The 15,962-nt window shown below is 39.5% G+C and overlaps 1 protein-coding gene across 1 annotated transcript in view; it reads left to right on the forward strand.

Annotated features, from left to right (window-relative positions):
* Nucleotides 1-9,232: 9,232 nt before the first annotated feature.
* LOC139692824 (chitin synthase chs-2-like) overlaps nt 9,233-15,962 on the forward strand; it is a 30,055-nt gene continuing 23,325 nt past the window's right edge. Inside the window, exons 1-2 of the mRNA XM_071591122.1 lie at nt 9,233-9,237; nt 11,222-11,460. Of these exons, the coding sequence (XP_071447223.1) occupies nt 9,233-9,237; nt 11,222-11,460 (244 nt within the window). The remainder of the gene's footprint in view (nt 9,238-11,221; nt 11,461-15,962) is intronic.

Here is a 15,962-nt window from a genome sequence, read left to right on the forward strand (position 1 = left end):
TCTACCTCACGGTTTGGCGATACCAATGAAAGTAATCTATCTGCCAACACATTGGGGGGATTTCCCTCGAATACCTCGAGCAGAACCTATAATTCTATGGCATTGATGCCCTAAACAGTGCAATGTGGTCAAATAATTACCTTCTACCTCCGTGGGTATTGACGTTTTATGTTGATAATCTAATCCAGTCCAATCGGCTTCAGGTCGAAGTTCATTTTTCAAAAGATTGATAGGAAACAACTTAGCTCCCTGAGCTCTTCCATTGCACAGTTCACCTGTCATTTTATATCTCTAACGATATGAATGGAAATAAGAGAATTTAAGAGTAGATTTGACGATTCTGCGAGTGAAGTTTAGTGGAACAATCATATTGCATATGCGTTAAATTTTCTCAAATTACTACAGGTGTCCAGTATGTCCAAACAATTCTAATTAAGTAATTATCCATCGATAGCACTTAGCGTAATACTGCTTCGGAATGGTAATTGTTCAAAGTGAACTATCTCGAATCAATATTTATTATTATCTGCCAAAAAGATTGATAATAAATGAGTTGCCGTCTGTTAGCGGACGCTGTACAGCTTGACTAGATCTCTGTCTCGTTTCAAATCTTGTCACTTATCTTGCTTCCAGATGTTACATTTGTTACAGCGACATTGATTAATGATCACTTGGCATTCTTTTTTAATTTGATGTGTATGTAATTGTTTTGAACAAAAAATAATGACAAATCGTTGCAAAATACCAAAGATATAGAGTATTCTTTTCGGTGACGATAACATGTTCGGGCCCTCCCATGGCCTACAACCTTGACGTGTTGGAAGGGCTTGTGCGTTCCGATGACCCCTAGAGCTGTGCTGGTGGGAGAAATGATAATTGCTCCTGGTAGGGTAACCAGATATGTCGGAGGGTAGGAGCCAGACGAAAGGTAGTCCACGGAGCGTCTGATCCCAGAGGGACGGCCATTGAGTGATGGGTTCACGTTAAAATCACTTTTCAGGAAAGCCGCGGGAAACCACCTCATTTATTATTCCCAAGAGTTATGTGATTGACAGTAAAGAGAAAATGAGTCCTAGCAACTACGGGACTCGCCTCAATGGGTCTTGTGTCGTGCCCGACAGCGGGAGAGGAAAGACTTCCTCGTTCACCATCTGATGGAATAAAATCTATATCTGTGTTTTCATATATTTGTGCGTCGCCGAAGAGCGTTCCATTTCGAAGAAATTTGTCATATACATATATATATATATATATACACACATATATATATATATATATATATATATATATATATATATATATATATATATATATATATATATATATATATATATATATATATATACACACACGAGGGTCATCCGGAAAGTAGTACCCGTTCGTGAAATAAAGACACAAAAGTAAATATTAACAAACATAAAAAATTTTATTTGAAAGAGGATACTTTAAACTACTTCTCAACATAATCTCCAAGCAAATTAAGGCATTTGTCATAACGTGTGACAAGTTTCTGTATTCCTGCTGCATAGTCCTTCGCCGCCAGCTCATTGAGATACGCGAGGGACCCATCTTGCACAAATTTTTGCATAATGCAGATGGTGTTTAACAATTTCATGAACAATTGTTCGAGAAACATTGGGAAAATGCTCACAGATGTCACCAATTCTGACGCGCCGATCGTTCCTCACGAATTCGTCAACTGAGCTCACCAGTTGGTCTGTAATGACAGACGGTCTCTCCGAACGCTCATCGTCGTGTGTGTTCCCCCTCCCCATGTTGAAGTTGCGACACCACCGCCGAACAGACGACTCGTCCATTACATTGTCTCCATACACCTCCTTTAATTGGCGATGAATATCACATGGGCGAACGTTTCTTGCATTGAGGAATTTAATCACTGCCCTCACTTCACAACTGGCGGCGTTCTCAATTTTTTTAAACATTGTAAACAATCACAGAAACAACACAGGCAATGCTAGCGTCACGCAACTTGGCTCAGAGAAGGCAGACAAGCCACTGAAGCTATCTGACCTCGTCCAGCGGCTACTCGCGTCGTCAGCACTTCATGCGGCACGAACGGGTACTACTTTCCGGATGACCCTCGTATATATATGCACACACACACAACTTCCCGGGAGTGGATTCGGGCTTGATCTCACAATTTAGTTGTTATGAAGTGTAGAGTCCGATTCAAAATCTAAGGCAGGGGATGCGGGTTAGGAAATCGAATGTAAAGCATTAACTGGATTGACGAGGAAGTAGTATCAGCAGGCTGTTGAGAAAATCATGGATGACGGTAAAGAGCTCAGTACTACCGAGGAAATATGGTAATACATCAAAAAAGGGATTTAGAAAGCCGCAAATGAAACTATAGGAATCGTGAATGGGAAAAGGACAAGGAAACCATGGTAATACATCAAACCATGGATTACGTATGAGACTATTAGTAGTATTGATGAGAGAAGGAAATGGAAGAATGAAAATACAGAGTTAGATAGAAGGAAAGACAAAGAATTAAATGATTAATTGAGACGCGTAACAAATGAAGCAAAAGGAGTGTAGTGGAAGACGCAATGTAAGGATATGGGAAGTTCACAGCAGAAGGGTGAAATTAGTGTACTGCACAAGAAGGTTAAAACACAATCAGGAAGTAAGAAGAGAAAATCTGTGTTAAAAAGTAGAGATAAGTCGGGAAAATATTAATTGTGCTAAGAAAGGTCCAAGAGAGCTGAAATGAATATATAGAAGAAATGTATGGTTAAGTAATTAACCTGGGCAAGGTTAGCCAAAGAAAGAGATTATGACGTAAATGAAGATAGCTTAGGTCCAGACTTACTCGACGGAGAGGTAGAAAGTGCATTAAGGAAAATGAAATCAAATAAGTCCGTGGAGGTGGAAAACATTCCCGTGGAACTACTTAAAGGAATAGGAAAATGTGGGAGGAAGAGGTTTTATGGGGTAATTCGTAGCATTTATGAGATAGGAATTTGGCCGGAAGACTTTGTCAGATCAGTGCTATTTCCTATTCCAAAAAAGGTAAGGGCTACTTCATGTAAGGACAGCAAGACTACAAGTTTGATAACACACTCAGCGAAATGGGTTCTTAGGATCATCAACAAGAAAATAGAGAGCAGGACAAATGATGACTTAAGGTATGATCAGTTTGGGTCCAGGAAGGGGAGAGGTACGGATCATTCTATTGCGGTAATGAGGGCACTACTAATAGATAGGGATATAGAATACAAACAGGGCATATTTGTCTGTTTCGTAAATTTCTAAAAGGCCTTTGATAGAGTGAATTGGGAAAAACTATTGAGTATCTAGCAGAAAATAGGAATAGATTGTAGGGATATAAGACCAATCCTCAACCTTTACATGTCTCAGCCTACTCAGGTGCGAGTGGGGGACGGAGAGTCCGGATGGGCAGTGTTAGGAAGAGGTGTAAGGCAATGTTGTCCATTATCACCTATGCTCTTCAATTTAGATGAAGAGGAAATGATGGCAGAGGTATGAAAAGAACTGGAGATAGGAATGAAAATCGGGGGAATTCATAAAATCAGTTAGGTAAACTTTAGTGTGTCAGTCAGCAAGCCAAGGAATTACAGGCCTTGAGTACATCGAAAACCAATGTGATAGGTATGGGATGAAAATAAATGTAAATGAAACAAAGGTTATGCGGTTTTCCAGAAAGAGAAAGGCTAAGTTTAACGTTTTATCAGGAGAGCAAAAACTATAGCAGGTAAAACAGTTAACGTAACTTGGAACTGTTTTGGACCAAAATGGACAAAGTAATATGGAGGTAAAGGTAAGAATTGAGTTAGGCAAAGAGGTTTTACAAGGAGGAGAACTTGATGATGGGGACGTTGAGTAAATATGTTAAGAAAAGACTCCTTAAAACTTTGATATGGAGCGCAGTTATGTACCGCGCGGAAACATTATCATTGAAGAAGAATGATAGGCATAGATTGGAGGTTTTTGAAATGTGGATGTGGAAGAGGATGGAGAAGGTGAAATGGACTGTGGTAGGCGGTGATTACACACCCGACTACTATTGACCCAAAATACTTTTCCTTCCTGGTGTGGTCGGACACCATCAATCTGTTCTATCCTTAAACTATCTAATTTTATTTGAGTGATCCCTCCTACCGTAGTACAATGGGGCCAATCATTCTTTTCCAACACCATTGCTAAAGAGACTTCCTTCGAAATTATGTTAGAGATTTAATCTGTAATTTAACCTTCGCTCCGTGATTCCCAGCCTAGTTTCTCTAATACTTGGGATTCGCTACTAAGGTTATCATAACGTTTCACAAATCTTGCTCCTCTACGCTGCACGCGATCCAATTCGGCAATCAATCCAAATTCGTGAGGATCTCATATAGTTACAGTATATTCTAAATGAAGTATAACCAGCGAAAGATAACATTTCTCTTTGACCTTTTCATCACATTTACCCAGTACTCTCCCAATGAATCCTAAGTTTTTGTTTGCTTGTCCATATATATTTCATATGTGTTTCCCCCAGGAGAGATCAGGAGTGAGGGTAACGCCTAGGTATTCAATTGAGTCTATACATTCTATTTCGCTGTTCCCGATGCCCTTCGAGTTCGGGAGGGAATTGATACGAGGGTCCTCCCTCGACTACTACTTTTTGTACCCGACCACTCAAAAAGTCTTTAATCCAACCCGGGATATTTTTACGTATACGATATGCTTCCAGCTTTGTGAGGAGTTTACCATGATGTACTTTGCCGAAATCTTCCTTAAAATCTAGAAAAAACGTGTTCACTGGAACATTGCTCTCTCCCGAAACAAGAAAATCATGAACAAAAAGCGCAAGTTGTGTCTCACAGGATCTACTCTTTAGGACACCGTGGTATTATTTCATCAATAACTCCTGACTATCGAAGTGGCTCACAATATAACTAGTAACTATATATTCTATGATCTTGCATGGAAACAGGTCTATCATTGCTCGCTTCCTCCTGGTTCCGTTTTTAAATATTATTGTTTCATTAGCCGTTTTTCAATATCTGGGAACCTTTGATCTTCTAGCGACTTCTTAAATATGATTTCTATGTGCGGTGCACTTTCCGACGCTGGTATCTTAAATATCAGAACGGGTATTTAATCGGGGCCGGAGGATTTATTAGTTTTAGTATTTTTCAGGAAATGTTCTGTTCTATTATGTGAGATTTCAATTTCGGGCATCGGTTGGCCGGCACGATTTGGTAAGCTATCGGAGACATTCTGTGAGACATTAGTGAAGACGCTTTGAGAGAAGGAATTTAATGAGCTAACCCTGTACGAACTACATCTACATCTACATAATACCCCGCAAGCCGCCGCAAGGGCGTGTGGCGGAGGGTGTTAGGTCACCAACCGTAAAAAGGTAGAATACCACATGCAAAGCAACAACGTGGACAATTACACCCACAGCAGCGCACACACTCATGTCTACTTGCATGTGAATGTCAAAAGGACAACGCGGATTTGTGAAGTCGCTGTCAATTTAATGAAGGCGAACTTTGCATCGCGGGAGATGAAAAGTTCGTAATTTAATCTTCCGCGCTCGAAATAATCAGTCTTTCTATCACGATTTTATGAACAGGCCTGAGAGGTAACGTTAAGAAAAAATTAAAAGAAAACAACAAACGACTACTGATTGCTCTTTCGCCGTTATCATTTTTGAGTGAATCGACTGCAGACTTATTTCCCTGAACCTCTCTGACGTACGACCAAAATTACTTTCAGAATGTCTTTCAAATTGTCCTCTATCTTTTCCTCTTGAATCCCTTAATTCTTTCCGAGCTTCCTTCTTGGAATTCACCCTAGATTGCTTGTAATCATAAGTGATCTCATTCCTTTGTAACAAGAGACTTCATCCCTAATATTTTTCATCTTTACGTGACACGGCCTTTGACGTCGTCATTATTTTCGTACTTCCGCATTGTACAATCTAGGTTCCGTGTTTCCTTTTAAAAGTTCACTGGGAATGAGCGTATTGAGTGCTGAGCGTGTGATCTCAAGGAAATGAATGCACGTATCCTCGGTATTTCGGTGATTACTGTCTTCCAAGAAAGATAGTAATCACTCAAATTATTTTATCATCGTTGGTAGATGAACAGGGGTGAAATGCACGAAAGGAGCTTCATGCAAAATAATTAAATTCCGTGAGTAAAATCGGCATTAACTTCCACCAAAAATATTTCCTTCCTTATTTGCTTGAATGCATTGGAGATATATTACTGTCAAGTCGGCTAGTTACTCATCCATGAGAAATGGCATTGACCACCATAATTCTCTGATTTTAAATCGCTCTTCGCCTAGCCCGAAGGTCGTTAACTCGAGTCCCTACACGAATATGGATGCAATACCGCGGTTTTCATAACTTTCCGAAATAAATTTAACCGTGTGATGTTAAATATTCTGTCGGAACACTGTATATAAATAAATAATGCTATCACCACGCATCGAGTCAATTTTCAAAATCAAATCCAAAAATGTTCTGTGTTAAGAAGATTTCGCCTCCGTTTCTCCAGTACACCACGGCTATCCGGATGGCAACTTCCGTCTTCATTGAACACGAATCGAAGTGTTTACAAAACAGTCATCTTTGCTGTCCAATATAGTGTGATTCAGTAAAAATACAATCGTGCTAGAGGATACCTTTCTCTCCTTTGCTTTATAACTGTCGTTCTTAATGTGCGCTGCAATTGAGAGTCCTACTAACTGCAAGGGATGTGCAGTAATAAAACTTACACTGGAAAATGTCTTCGTGCACGTCAATCAAAACTGTAGGACTGTTGAAATTCCCCGTAAACGTTGTGAAGTTTGTGCGGAGGACGTAAAGTACAAATTTGGCGTGGGAAAATACATTTGGAGATTCACTTTGAAAGATGAAACGTCGTGGCACGTTGGGCCTTGGGGTTGTTGTGGTCAATTGTGCTCCATGACAACGCCCACTCGAATACTTGTAAGCACACGGGAATCTTTGGAAGAATTTCAACAGGGACTTGTTGAATCATCCATCAGATAGCCCAGATTTTCCACCGAGTGATTACCGCCTCTTCATGCGTCTAAAGAAATGTCTTGCATCACAGCGCTTTGAAGACAAAGAGGTGTTACAACAGTGCGGTCCGGGCTTGGTTGATCATCACTGGCGACAGAATTTTATGATGAGAGATTATAAAACCTTCTAGTACACTACAAGTATTATTATTATGGCATTCTGTCGTTACAGGTAGGTTTATATTGGTATTGGCTGAACACTGGTACATTAGAGTCAGAAAATCCATCACGTAGATGGAAGATGATTGGTTCTTTTCAGTCCAACTTTTGCCACCACTTCCCATTCAAAAATTAGCAAGAACTTTCTTCATAAAGTTTATTCAACAAAATATGGTCGAAAGTTTTGGATATACACGATATCATCATCCACGGCATCATCCATGACATATGCGATAAGAATATAAGTAAATCAATTGTGACGGTGCACATTTCATGAGACGAGAATGCTCCGTGGAGCTTCATGATCACAAGTAGTTTTCAAGTAAGTATCCGATCATAAAGTACCCGTTGACATATTATTTAAAGAGCTCCTGATCATGAATTTCTATTCAGGCTCATTGGGGCATCAATATTTTGACGCACATAAATTTCCGTATCGGTAAAATCATGCTATTCTCGAACTTTGTTATCGGTTTTTTCCAATAACTCTTTATCAAATACATCCCTTATCTGTGTTTTGCGTTTCTCTCTTGTGGTAACAGTTTTCGGTAGTGTCAACACGTTTGCCTTATCATTTATCTTAATGTAATTATCGTATAAACTTCAGTGACTCCAGAACGTGTCATATTTGCGATGGTATCAGAGATCCCGAGAAATTGTGGAATTCCTTTCCTTTCCTGTGTTGAGAAGTGTGACTGTTCTTGTCACATTAATTGGTTGGGAACTAGGCTGTGATATCGATTTTTCCATGAGCCTCATAGCGTAAATACCGTTGTACAAGAATTTAATCGCATTCTTTAAGTCCTCTCCTGCGAATGCGGATGCCATGTATTAATCTAAAGGTTAAATCATTTATCAGAGTGAGCAAAAAAACAACTGAAAATAAATTTTTACATTATTTTTTTCTCCGAAAAAAATAAAAAATAGTATTCATATTACCAACGACGGTTTCTAGTTTGGCTGCTCATGGAGCACATTTTGAACAACAATATTTCGCAAAACTTCAACATCGCCAAAGTATTACCTTGCCCCCATCTCATACTCGCTAGTGGCTTTACAACTCGCTGGAAGATGCAAATTTAGAAAAGAATCGAGGAAAGTCATCTACTCTACGGATGCATGAATTTGGATGGTTGGAGGACCTCGTCGTCGTAATTTAAATTGCCGTTTATGGTATTGAATCCGGGGAATTCGGCTGATTTCATCTGTTAGAATCTTTCGGTTTGATAAAATAAATGTTTCTATTCGCTATTGCATTTAAGGAAGCGTGAAATGCATTGTGCCTTAAATATTTAGACATAGCTTACGCTTTTTGTTCATGATATTCGGGAGAGAGCAATGCTCCAGTGAACACGACTTTTCTAGATTTTAAGAAAGCTTTCGACAAACTACATCATGGTAAACTCCTCACAAAGCTGGAAGCATATGGTATAGGTAAAAATATCCCGGGTTGGATTAAAGACTTTTTAAGTGGTCGGGTGCAAAAATTAGTCATAGATGGAGTTGGCTCAAATGCAGTAGACGTAACTTCAGGTATTCCCCAGGGAAGTGTTATCGAATCTCTTTGATTCCTACTTTACCTTGACGACATTGACTCCGTGGTAACTATTAAGATACGTTTATTTGCCGACGATTCAGTGGTTTACCGTGATATCTGTGATCCTGAGGACACATCAGCTCTGTCAGATGACCTTGATGCTATACAACAATGGTGCGACACTTGGCAATTAGAATTAAACTTAAGAAAGTGATTCGTGAGGAATTTAAAAAAAAATCTATTCCCTCCCGAACGCCAAGTGCATCGGGAAGAGCGAAATGGAATGTGTAAACTCGATTAAATAACTAGGCGTTACCCTCACTCCCGATCTCTCCTGGGTGAAACACATGAAATATATATGGACAAGCAAACAAAAACTTAGGATTCATCGGGAGAGTACTGGGTAAATGTGATGAAAAGTCAAAGAGAAATGTTATCTTTCGCTGGTTATACCTCATTTAGAATATGCTGTAAGTATATTGGATCTTCACGAATTTAGATTGATTGCCGAATTGGATCGTGTGCCGCGTAGAGGAGCTAGATTTGTGAAACGTTATGATAACCTTAGTAGCGAATCCCAAATATTAGAGGAACTAGGCTGGGAATCACTTGCGTAGCGAAGGTTAAATTACAGATTAAATCTCTAACATAATTTCGAAGGAAGTCTCTTTAGCAATGGTGTTGGAAAAGAATGATTGGCCCCATTGTACTACGGTAGGAGAGGCCTAGCCCATAAAATTGGAGAGATTAAGTGTAGTACCGATGGTTTTAAGATATCATTTCTTCTACAAAAGATAAGGGATCAGAATATCATTGTCCGACCGTGGGAGGGGTCATAGTCGGGTCAAAATTAATCTGGTGTTTATTCATCCCCTGCCACATACTCTAGCGTAGGCTTTCAAAGTATTAAAATATCTTTATTTATTCAAAAGCACAGAAGCTAAGTCATATTGAAGATGAAAATTATATTTGAACATCAAGAAACAGTTGCCAGGTAGCACCCAGCTAATTAGTTAATCGCATACCACCAATGCAGGTTGCTCGTCACCGTATGAGCCGAGTAATTAATATTAAAGTTGGTTCCATTTCAACTTAGATGAATCTTTTATCGCGCACAGTAGCATTTCCGAAGCTGCCACTACTCTCGTTTGGAAGTTCGACTGGTCCAAAACCAAATCCATTTGATTTAATTTAAGTGAATTGGACTTAGGCAACCTAGCACAATAACCTAATGAGTAATATTTATTGAAAGAGCTTATCATATTTCCTCAAACTTTAAAAAAACCTTGTCAAGCAAGTGTGTTGCAGAAATCGTAAATTTTATCGTTAAACCTTTATGTTATTCGTGAAAAAATCCGGAACGTTTTGAACTTTTCAGTGAACAATTTCCCTTTTATAATGCAAATATATGAAAAACTTCCTGGGAGAAAAGTTTGACCAATTGTTTGTGGTTGGTAAGTTATGCACCATCACTTCATTATTACAACTGTCAAATCATAATACAGCTCTGTTAAAAGATAAAAATTACTCAAGGTCTACGTTTTTATTGAAATAATTTGGTCTAAGCGAAGAGTTATCAAAAGTAGTCTTATCACCGCCACTGATCATCAATTTTAAGACAGAATTGATGAAACTCATCACCCATTTTTTCTCTCCGTTTACCTATTCCGGAATAATCGTTGGAAATTTGAGTAATGACAAAGGGTTCTTATAGGACGATCAGCAATATCCATGGAAACTACTGGAGAGGGTTTTGACATAAAAATATCTGATAGGGAGCTTATTTCTCAATGGTTTGATAGGTGCATTAATGACTCTTGTTATATAGGGTAGTCCTGTGCATTCACAGTGCTACTCATTATCCGGTCCTAATTCTGATATTATTCCTGTTAAATTTAGTAGAAGATATACGGTTTCAGTTCAATTCAAAAGGTTTTTTCTGCGATCGCGACAGGTACCAAAGAATAATTGCGGGAATAATATGAACTATAAATTAACAATAATGACCCGGAATTCCCGTTTTACAAACAAGTTCCTTTTCGGGGTCGGAAAAAGAAAAAACGTAGTTCCACCAAGAATGTAGCGATGTGTACTCAACCCTGAATATCTGTGGCTGAAGTTCTACACCTTCCGTTAACCAGAAGCCTCCCGATCATCCTTGTGCTGGTCTATTCCTTGGAAAACAGATTGTAACACTCTCCTGTGAATTTAGCTTGAGGGTATAGTGTTCCCTTATTTTGGGGGTCATATGGCTGGGTTTTCAAACGTGCCCCTGTATGAGATAAGGAGAAGGGGAGAGGAAAAGGAGAAGACAATAAATGTATTAAGTACGTGAAAAAACTATGCATCCATCAATTTTGTAAAATATTTATGCAAAATAGACCATTGGGAAATATTCAGTCACTGAAAAATGTGCAATCCAGGTTCCCTTTAATATTTCTTTTTTCATCACAGTGAAGAAGAAGCTGACACGAAAAAGTGGGATATCCAATACCCCAGTGAAGATGTAGAAACCAGTTCTTCAGAAGATCCTCCTTGGATAGAAATATCACTGAAAATTTTAAAGACCTTGGCTTACATAATAGTATTCTGTGTGGTTCTACTGACGAGTGTGATGTCCAAAGGGTTACTACTCTTCATGACATCCCAAATAAGTCCTGGGAAAATAACAGAGTTCTGCAACAAGGACTTTGGTGAGTCTGATTTACTGCCTTACTAACTGGCAAACCCATAGTAATTAAGTTGGCTCAATCCGATTATTCACTCAGAGCAAAAATTATATATTTTTTGTCCTTTGAAAAATCTATTAAAAATATTCAGAGATGAAAAATTCGTTTCTTCTCCCTCAAAAATGAGATAATAGCTTAAAGCATCAAAACGAGACGCCTGGAAAAGATAAAATCATTTTCACCGTTTTTGCAAATGGCCTTAGCTGTCGGTCGACTCCAGCAAAAATCACCAATGCATTGCGCCAACTTCCAACCGCGACGTCATTCATATCGTTGCGTCGTACCTACTTGAATGCAAGATTGTTTCAAAATACTTCCAAAAACGGATTAATGCAACGGCATTGCCGTATCAAGATTACTATGACAATGTACATAAGTATTGGCTATATTGATCGATAAATAATCGTTTGCTGGACTACTTGCTGAGTAGCCATGATTTCAAATATCGCAGTTAGAAAGCTATTTATCAGCTGATTACTAATGGGAAAAATGGGAATGTATCAAGAAAAGGTTGTCTAAAGCCGCAAAAGACACTATTGGAACCATTAACGCTAAAAGGACTCGGAAACCATGGATCACGGATAAGATGATTACAAAGATGGATGAGCGGCGCAAATGGAAGAATGTAAACACAGAATTAGGCAAAATGAAGTACAAAGAATTAAACAATAAATTGAAGCGGGCCACAAATAAGGCAATAGAAGCATGGTGGAAGACGCATTGCGAGGATATGGAAAGTCTGCAGAGGAAGGGTGAAATCGGTGCGCTGTACAGCAAAGTTAAATCGTTATCGGGAAGTAAGAAAGTGAGATCAACGATAGCAGTTAGAGATAAGGCGGGTAAGGTCATAGTTGACGCAGGAAAGATCCAAGAGAGATGGAAGGAGTATATAGAAGAACTGTATGGTAAAGAACTCAGACCAACAAAGTTAGACATTGAAAAAGAAAATGACGTAGAGGAGGACAGCTTAGGTCAGGCATACTAGACCATGAGATAGAAAGGGCATTAAGGGAGATGAAACTAATTAAGGCCGTGGGGTAGATAACATTCCCGTGGAACTTTTAAAATGCTTAGGAAAATGTGGGAGGAAGAGGCTATATGGGCTGATCCGTAGTATTTATGAGGAGGGAATCTGGCCGGAAGACTTTGTGAGATCAGTTTTAGTTCCTATTCCGAAAAAGGTAAAGGCCACGTCATGTGAGGACTATAGGACAATTAGTTTGATATCCCACGCAGCTAAAGTTGTTCTCAGGATCATAAACAAAAGGATAGAGAGTAGGGCAAATGATTACTTAGGGGATGATCAGTTTGGGTTTAGGAAGGGGAGAGGTACGCGTGATGCCATTGCAGTAATTGGATTATTAATCGAGAGGAATATGGAGTACGACCAGGTGGTATTTGCCTGTTTCGTAGATTTCGAAAAAGCGTTTGATAGGGTGAATTGGGAAAAACTAATGAGTATATTGCAGAAGATAGGAATAGATTGGAGGGAAAGGAGGCTAATCCGCAACCTGTACATGTCTCAGACTGCTCAGGTGCGGGTGGGAAACGGGGAGTCAGGATGGGCAATGTTAGGAAGGGGTGTAAGGCAGGGTTGCCCATTATCACCGTTGCTGTTCAACCTGTATGCAGAGGAAATGATCAAAGAGGCATGGGAAGAACTCGAGGTAGGAATGAAAGTGGGCGGGGAATTCGTAAAATCAGTTAGGTTTGCTGATGACCAAGCTTTAGTTTGTCAGTCAGCCAAGGGGCTGCAGGCATTGCTGAGTGAATTGGAAATTCAGTGCGACATGCATGGGATGAGAATCAATATTAATAAAACAAAGGTTATGCGATTTTCTAGAAAGAAAAAGGCCAAGCTTAACATTAAAATAGGAGGGCAAAAGCTAGAGCAGGTAGAAAAGTTTACGTATCTCGGTAGTGTTTTGGACCAACACGGTCAAAGTAGTAGGGACGTAAGGAGAAGAATTGCGCTAGGCAAAGAGGCTTTCACAAGGAGGAGGGAGTTGATGACGGGGACTTTGAGTAAGGATGTTAAGAAAAGACTCGTAAAAACTTTGATATGGAGCGTAGTTATGTACGGTGCGGAAACGTGGTCATTGAAGCAGGAGGATAGACGTAGATTGGAGGCTTTGTAAATGTGGGTGAGGAGAAGAATGGAGAAGGTGAAATGGACTGAGAAGAAAACAAATGAGGAAGTACTTGGTATTAGTATGGTGGGCGAAGAGAGGGGTTTGTTGGAAGAAATCCTATGGAGGCAGGAAAAGTGGATGAAGGCGGTATTGACCGACAGTGGGATGTTGAAGACTGTAATTGAGGGGAGAATGTTAGGCAAACGAGGAAAGGGAAGGAACAGGATAGGGATGTTGGACGGGATGAAGGGAGGAAGAAAGTACTCAGAGCTGAAGAGGGACCTGATGTAGAGTAGGATGTTGTGTTTTGCCAGGGGTCACAAATTAATTAATTAGAAATTATGTCCATCCAAAAACCTACCTTAACTGGTAGATTACCTAATAATAATAATAATAATAATAATAATGGACATGTCACTGATTAATATTCATGCGGCGGCGATTACCTTTATTTTTTCTTTGAATGTAACGATTGACAAAACTTGCCTAGGCAATCTTTGCGCGTGTTACTTCAATAATACAAATCTTTGGGACTGTATTAAAATTATCGTGTATGGGCAGAACTAACATATTTTTAGTTTTATGGTGACGATCTTTCACGAAAATAGATTAGCAACAGTGGTTTAAAGCGGAAAGGCACAGGGTGTAGATGAAATACCTGTCGAGCTCCTGAAATGCTTGTAGGAAGAGGAATTGGTAGAGTAAATATCCCTTTGCAACAAAATTCACTGCAGTGGACTGTGATCGCTGGATTCCTTAAAAAATGGAGAGGATACCATTACGAAAGAAGAAAGGTGCAAGAAAATGTGATGAACATCGCACGATTAGTTTCATCACTCATGAAGCGAAGGTTTTATTTAGAGTTCTGCATTGAAGACTAGACAAAATCATGGAGGAGAACACAACGGAGGAGAAGTATGGCTTAAGAAGAGGAATAGGCTCAAAAGATGCAATAGAAGTAGTGCGTACAACCGGAGGGTGATGTTTTGAGAAAGGTTTGTGTGTATGCTTTGTTGATTTTATGAAGGCTTTTGACTGTGTGCAATAGAAAAAACATGAAAATCCTAAAAGTAAAAGGTGCGGCTGGAGACATAAAAGGCATATTGGAAAGTTATACTTAAACCAGGAAGAGCGTATTAGAATTGGTGAAAAGAGGACGGGTTGGTTGGATATTGGGAAGGGAGTGAGGCAGGGGTGCTGTCTCTCCCCCCGCCATCTTTAACCTTTATGAGGAAGAAGTCAGGATATCTATATATTCAAAAAAGCAGGAGGAGTGAAAAGGAAATTAAAATAAGAATTGATATGGCCAGGGAAGCGTTCAAAAGGAAAAGAAAAGTGCTATGTAGCAGAATGGATATTGGGCCGAGAAAGAGATAAAATTAAGTGTTATGTTATATGGCTGTGAAACATGGACTGCATTTATTTATTTATTTTATTTATTTATCAGTATAAGTCCGAAAACAGCGCATTCTGGCCTTTACATCGAACAATTAACAACGATAACAATGATCACATTTACAAACACCCAAGCCCTAGGTGGAGGAAAACTCACCCAGGCGGGAATCGAACCCGCGACCCTTGGAATAGCAGACGAGGACGTTACCCCGCCGCCACCGGGGTCGGCATTGAAAAGGTACCGGGAAAGGCTGGAGGTGTTTGAGGAGTGGGTATGGAGAAGGATGCTGAGCATAAAATGGACCGACCGGGTGAGGAATGGAGAAGTGTTGAGGAGATTAGGAGAAAAGAGAAGATTGATGAAAACAATCGAAAAAAGAAAAAGAAATTGACTTATATACGTGTTAAGAAGAGACTGCCTCTTAAAGGAAGCGCTATTAGGCACAATGGAAGGGCCAGGCAAAAGGGGGAGGGTCCAAATGACAGACAATGTGGAAGAGGTATGAAGAGGTATGAGGAAATGAAGAGCGCACAGGAAAGGAAAACATGGTGGAGAGGAGGCCTCCATGGACCCGCCAACCACGTCTGATGACCTAAGATGAATAAACCTATTTCAAAACATTTTTTGTGTATCACCAACAAGTTTGTAATAGTTTTTCGAGGCTGAAATGAAAACCCGACGTGTGCATACTTTTCTTAATACAATTTTTAACGTTACTTGTTGCGGGATTTCAGAATGTAACTTCGTTTATATTAGGTCAAAAAGATTGATCATTCACTTCGCGCCACTTCGGACTCGAGTTGATTCTCGACCTCTGGGATTGAAATGACAATCGCAGGGCATTCTTTCAATCTGAACTTAGTTCCAAGTATAATTATGGACAAAAAACATTTTTGAAAAAATTATTGCTTAAAACTGATTTCGTTATTTATAAAATG

Source organism: Hetaerina americana, unplaced genomic scaffold (assembly GCF_022747635.1).
Source record: "Hetaerina americana unplaced genomic scaffold, ioHetAmer1.1.p SCAF_42, whole genome shotgun sequence".
NCBI classification, from domain to species: Eukaryota; Metazoa; Arthropoda; class Insecta; order Odonata; family Calopterygidae; genus Hetaerina; species Hetaerina americana.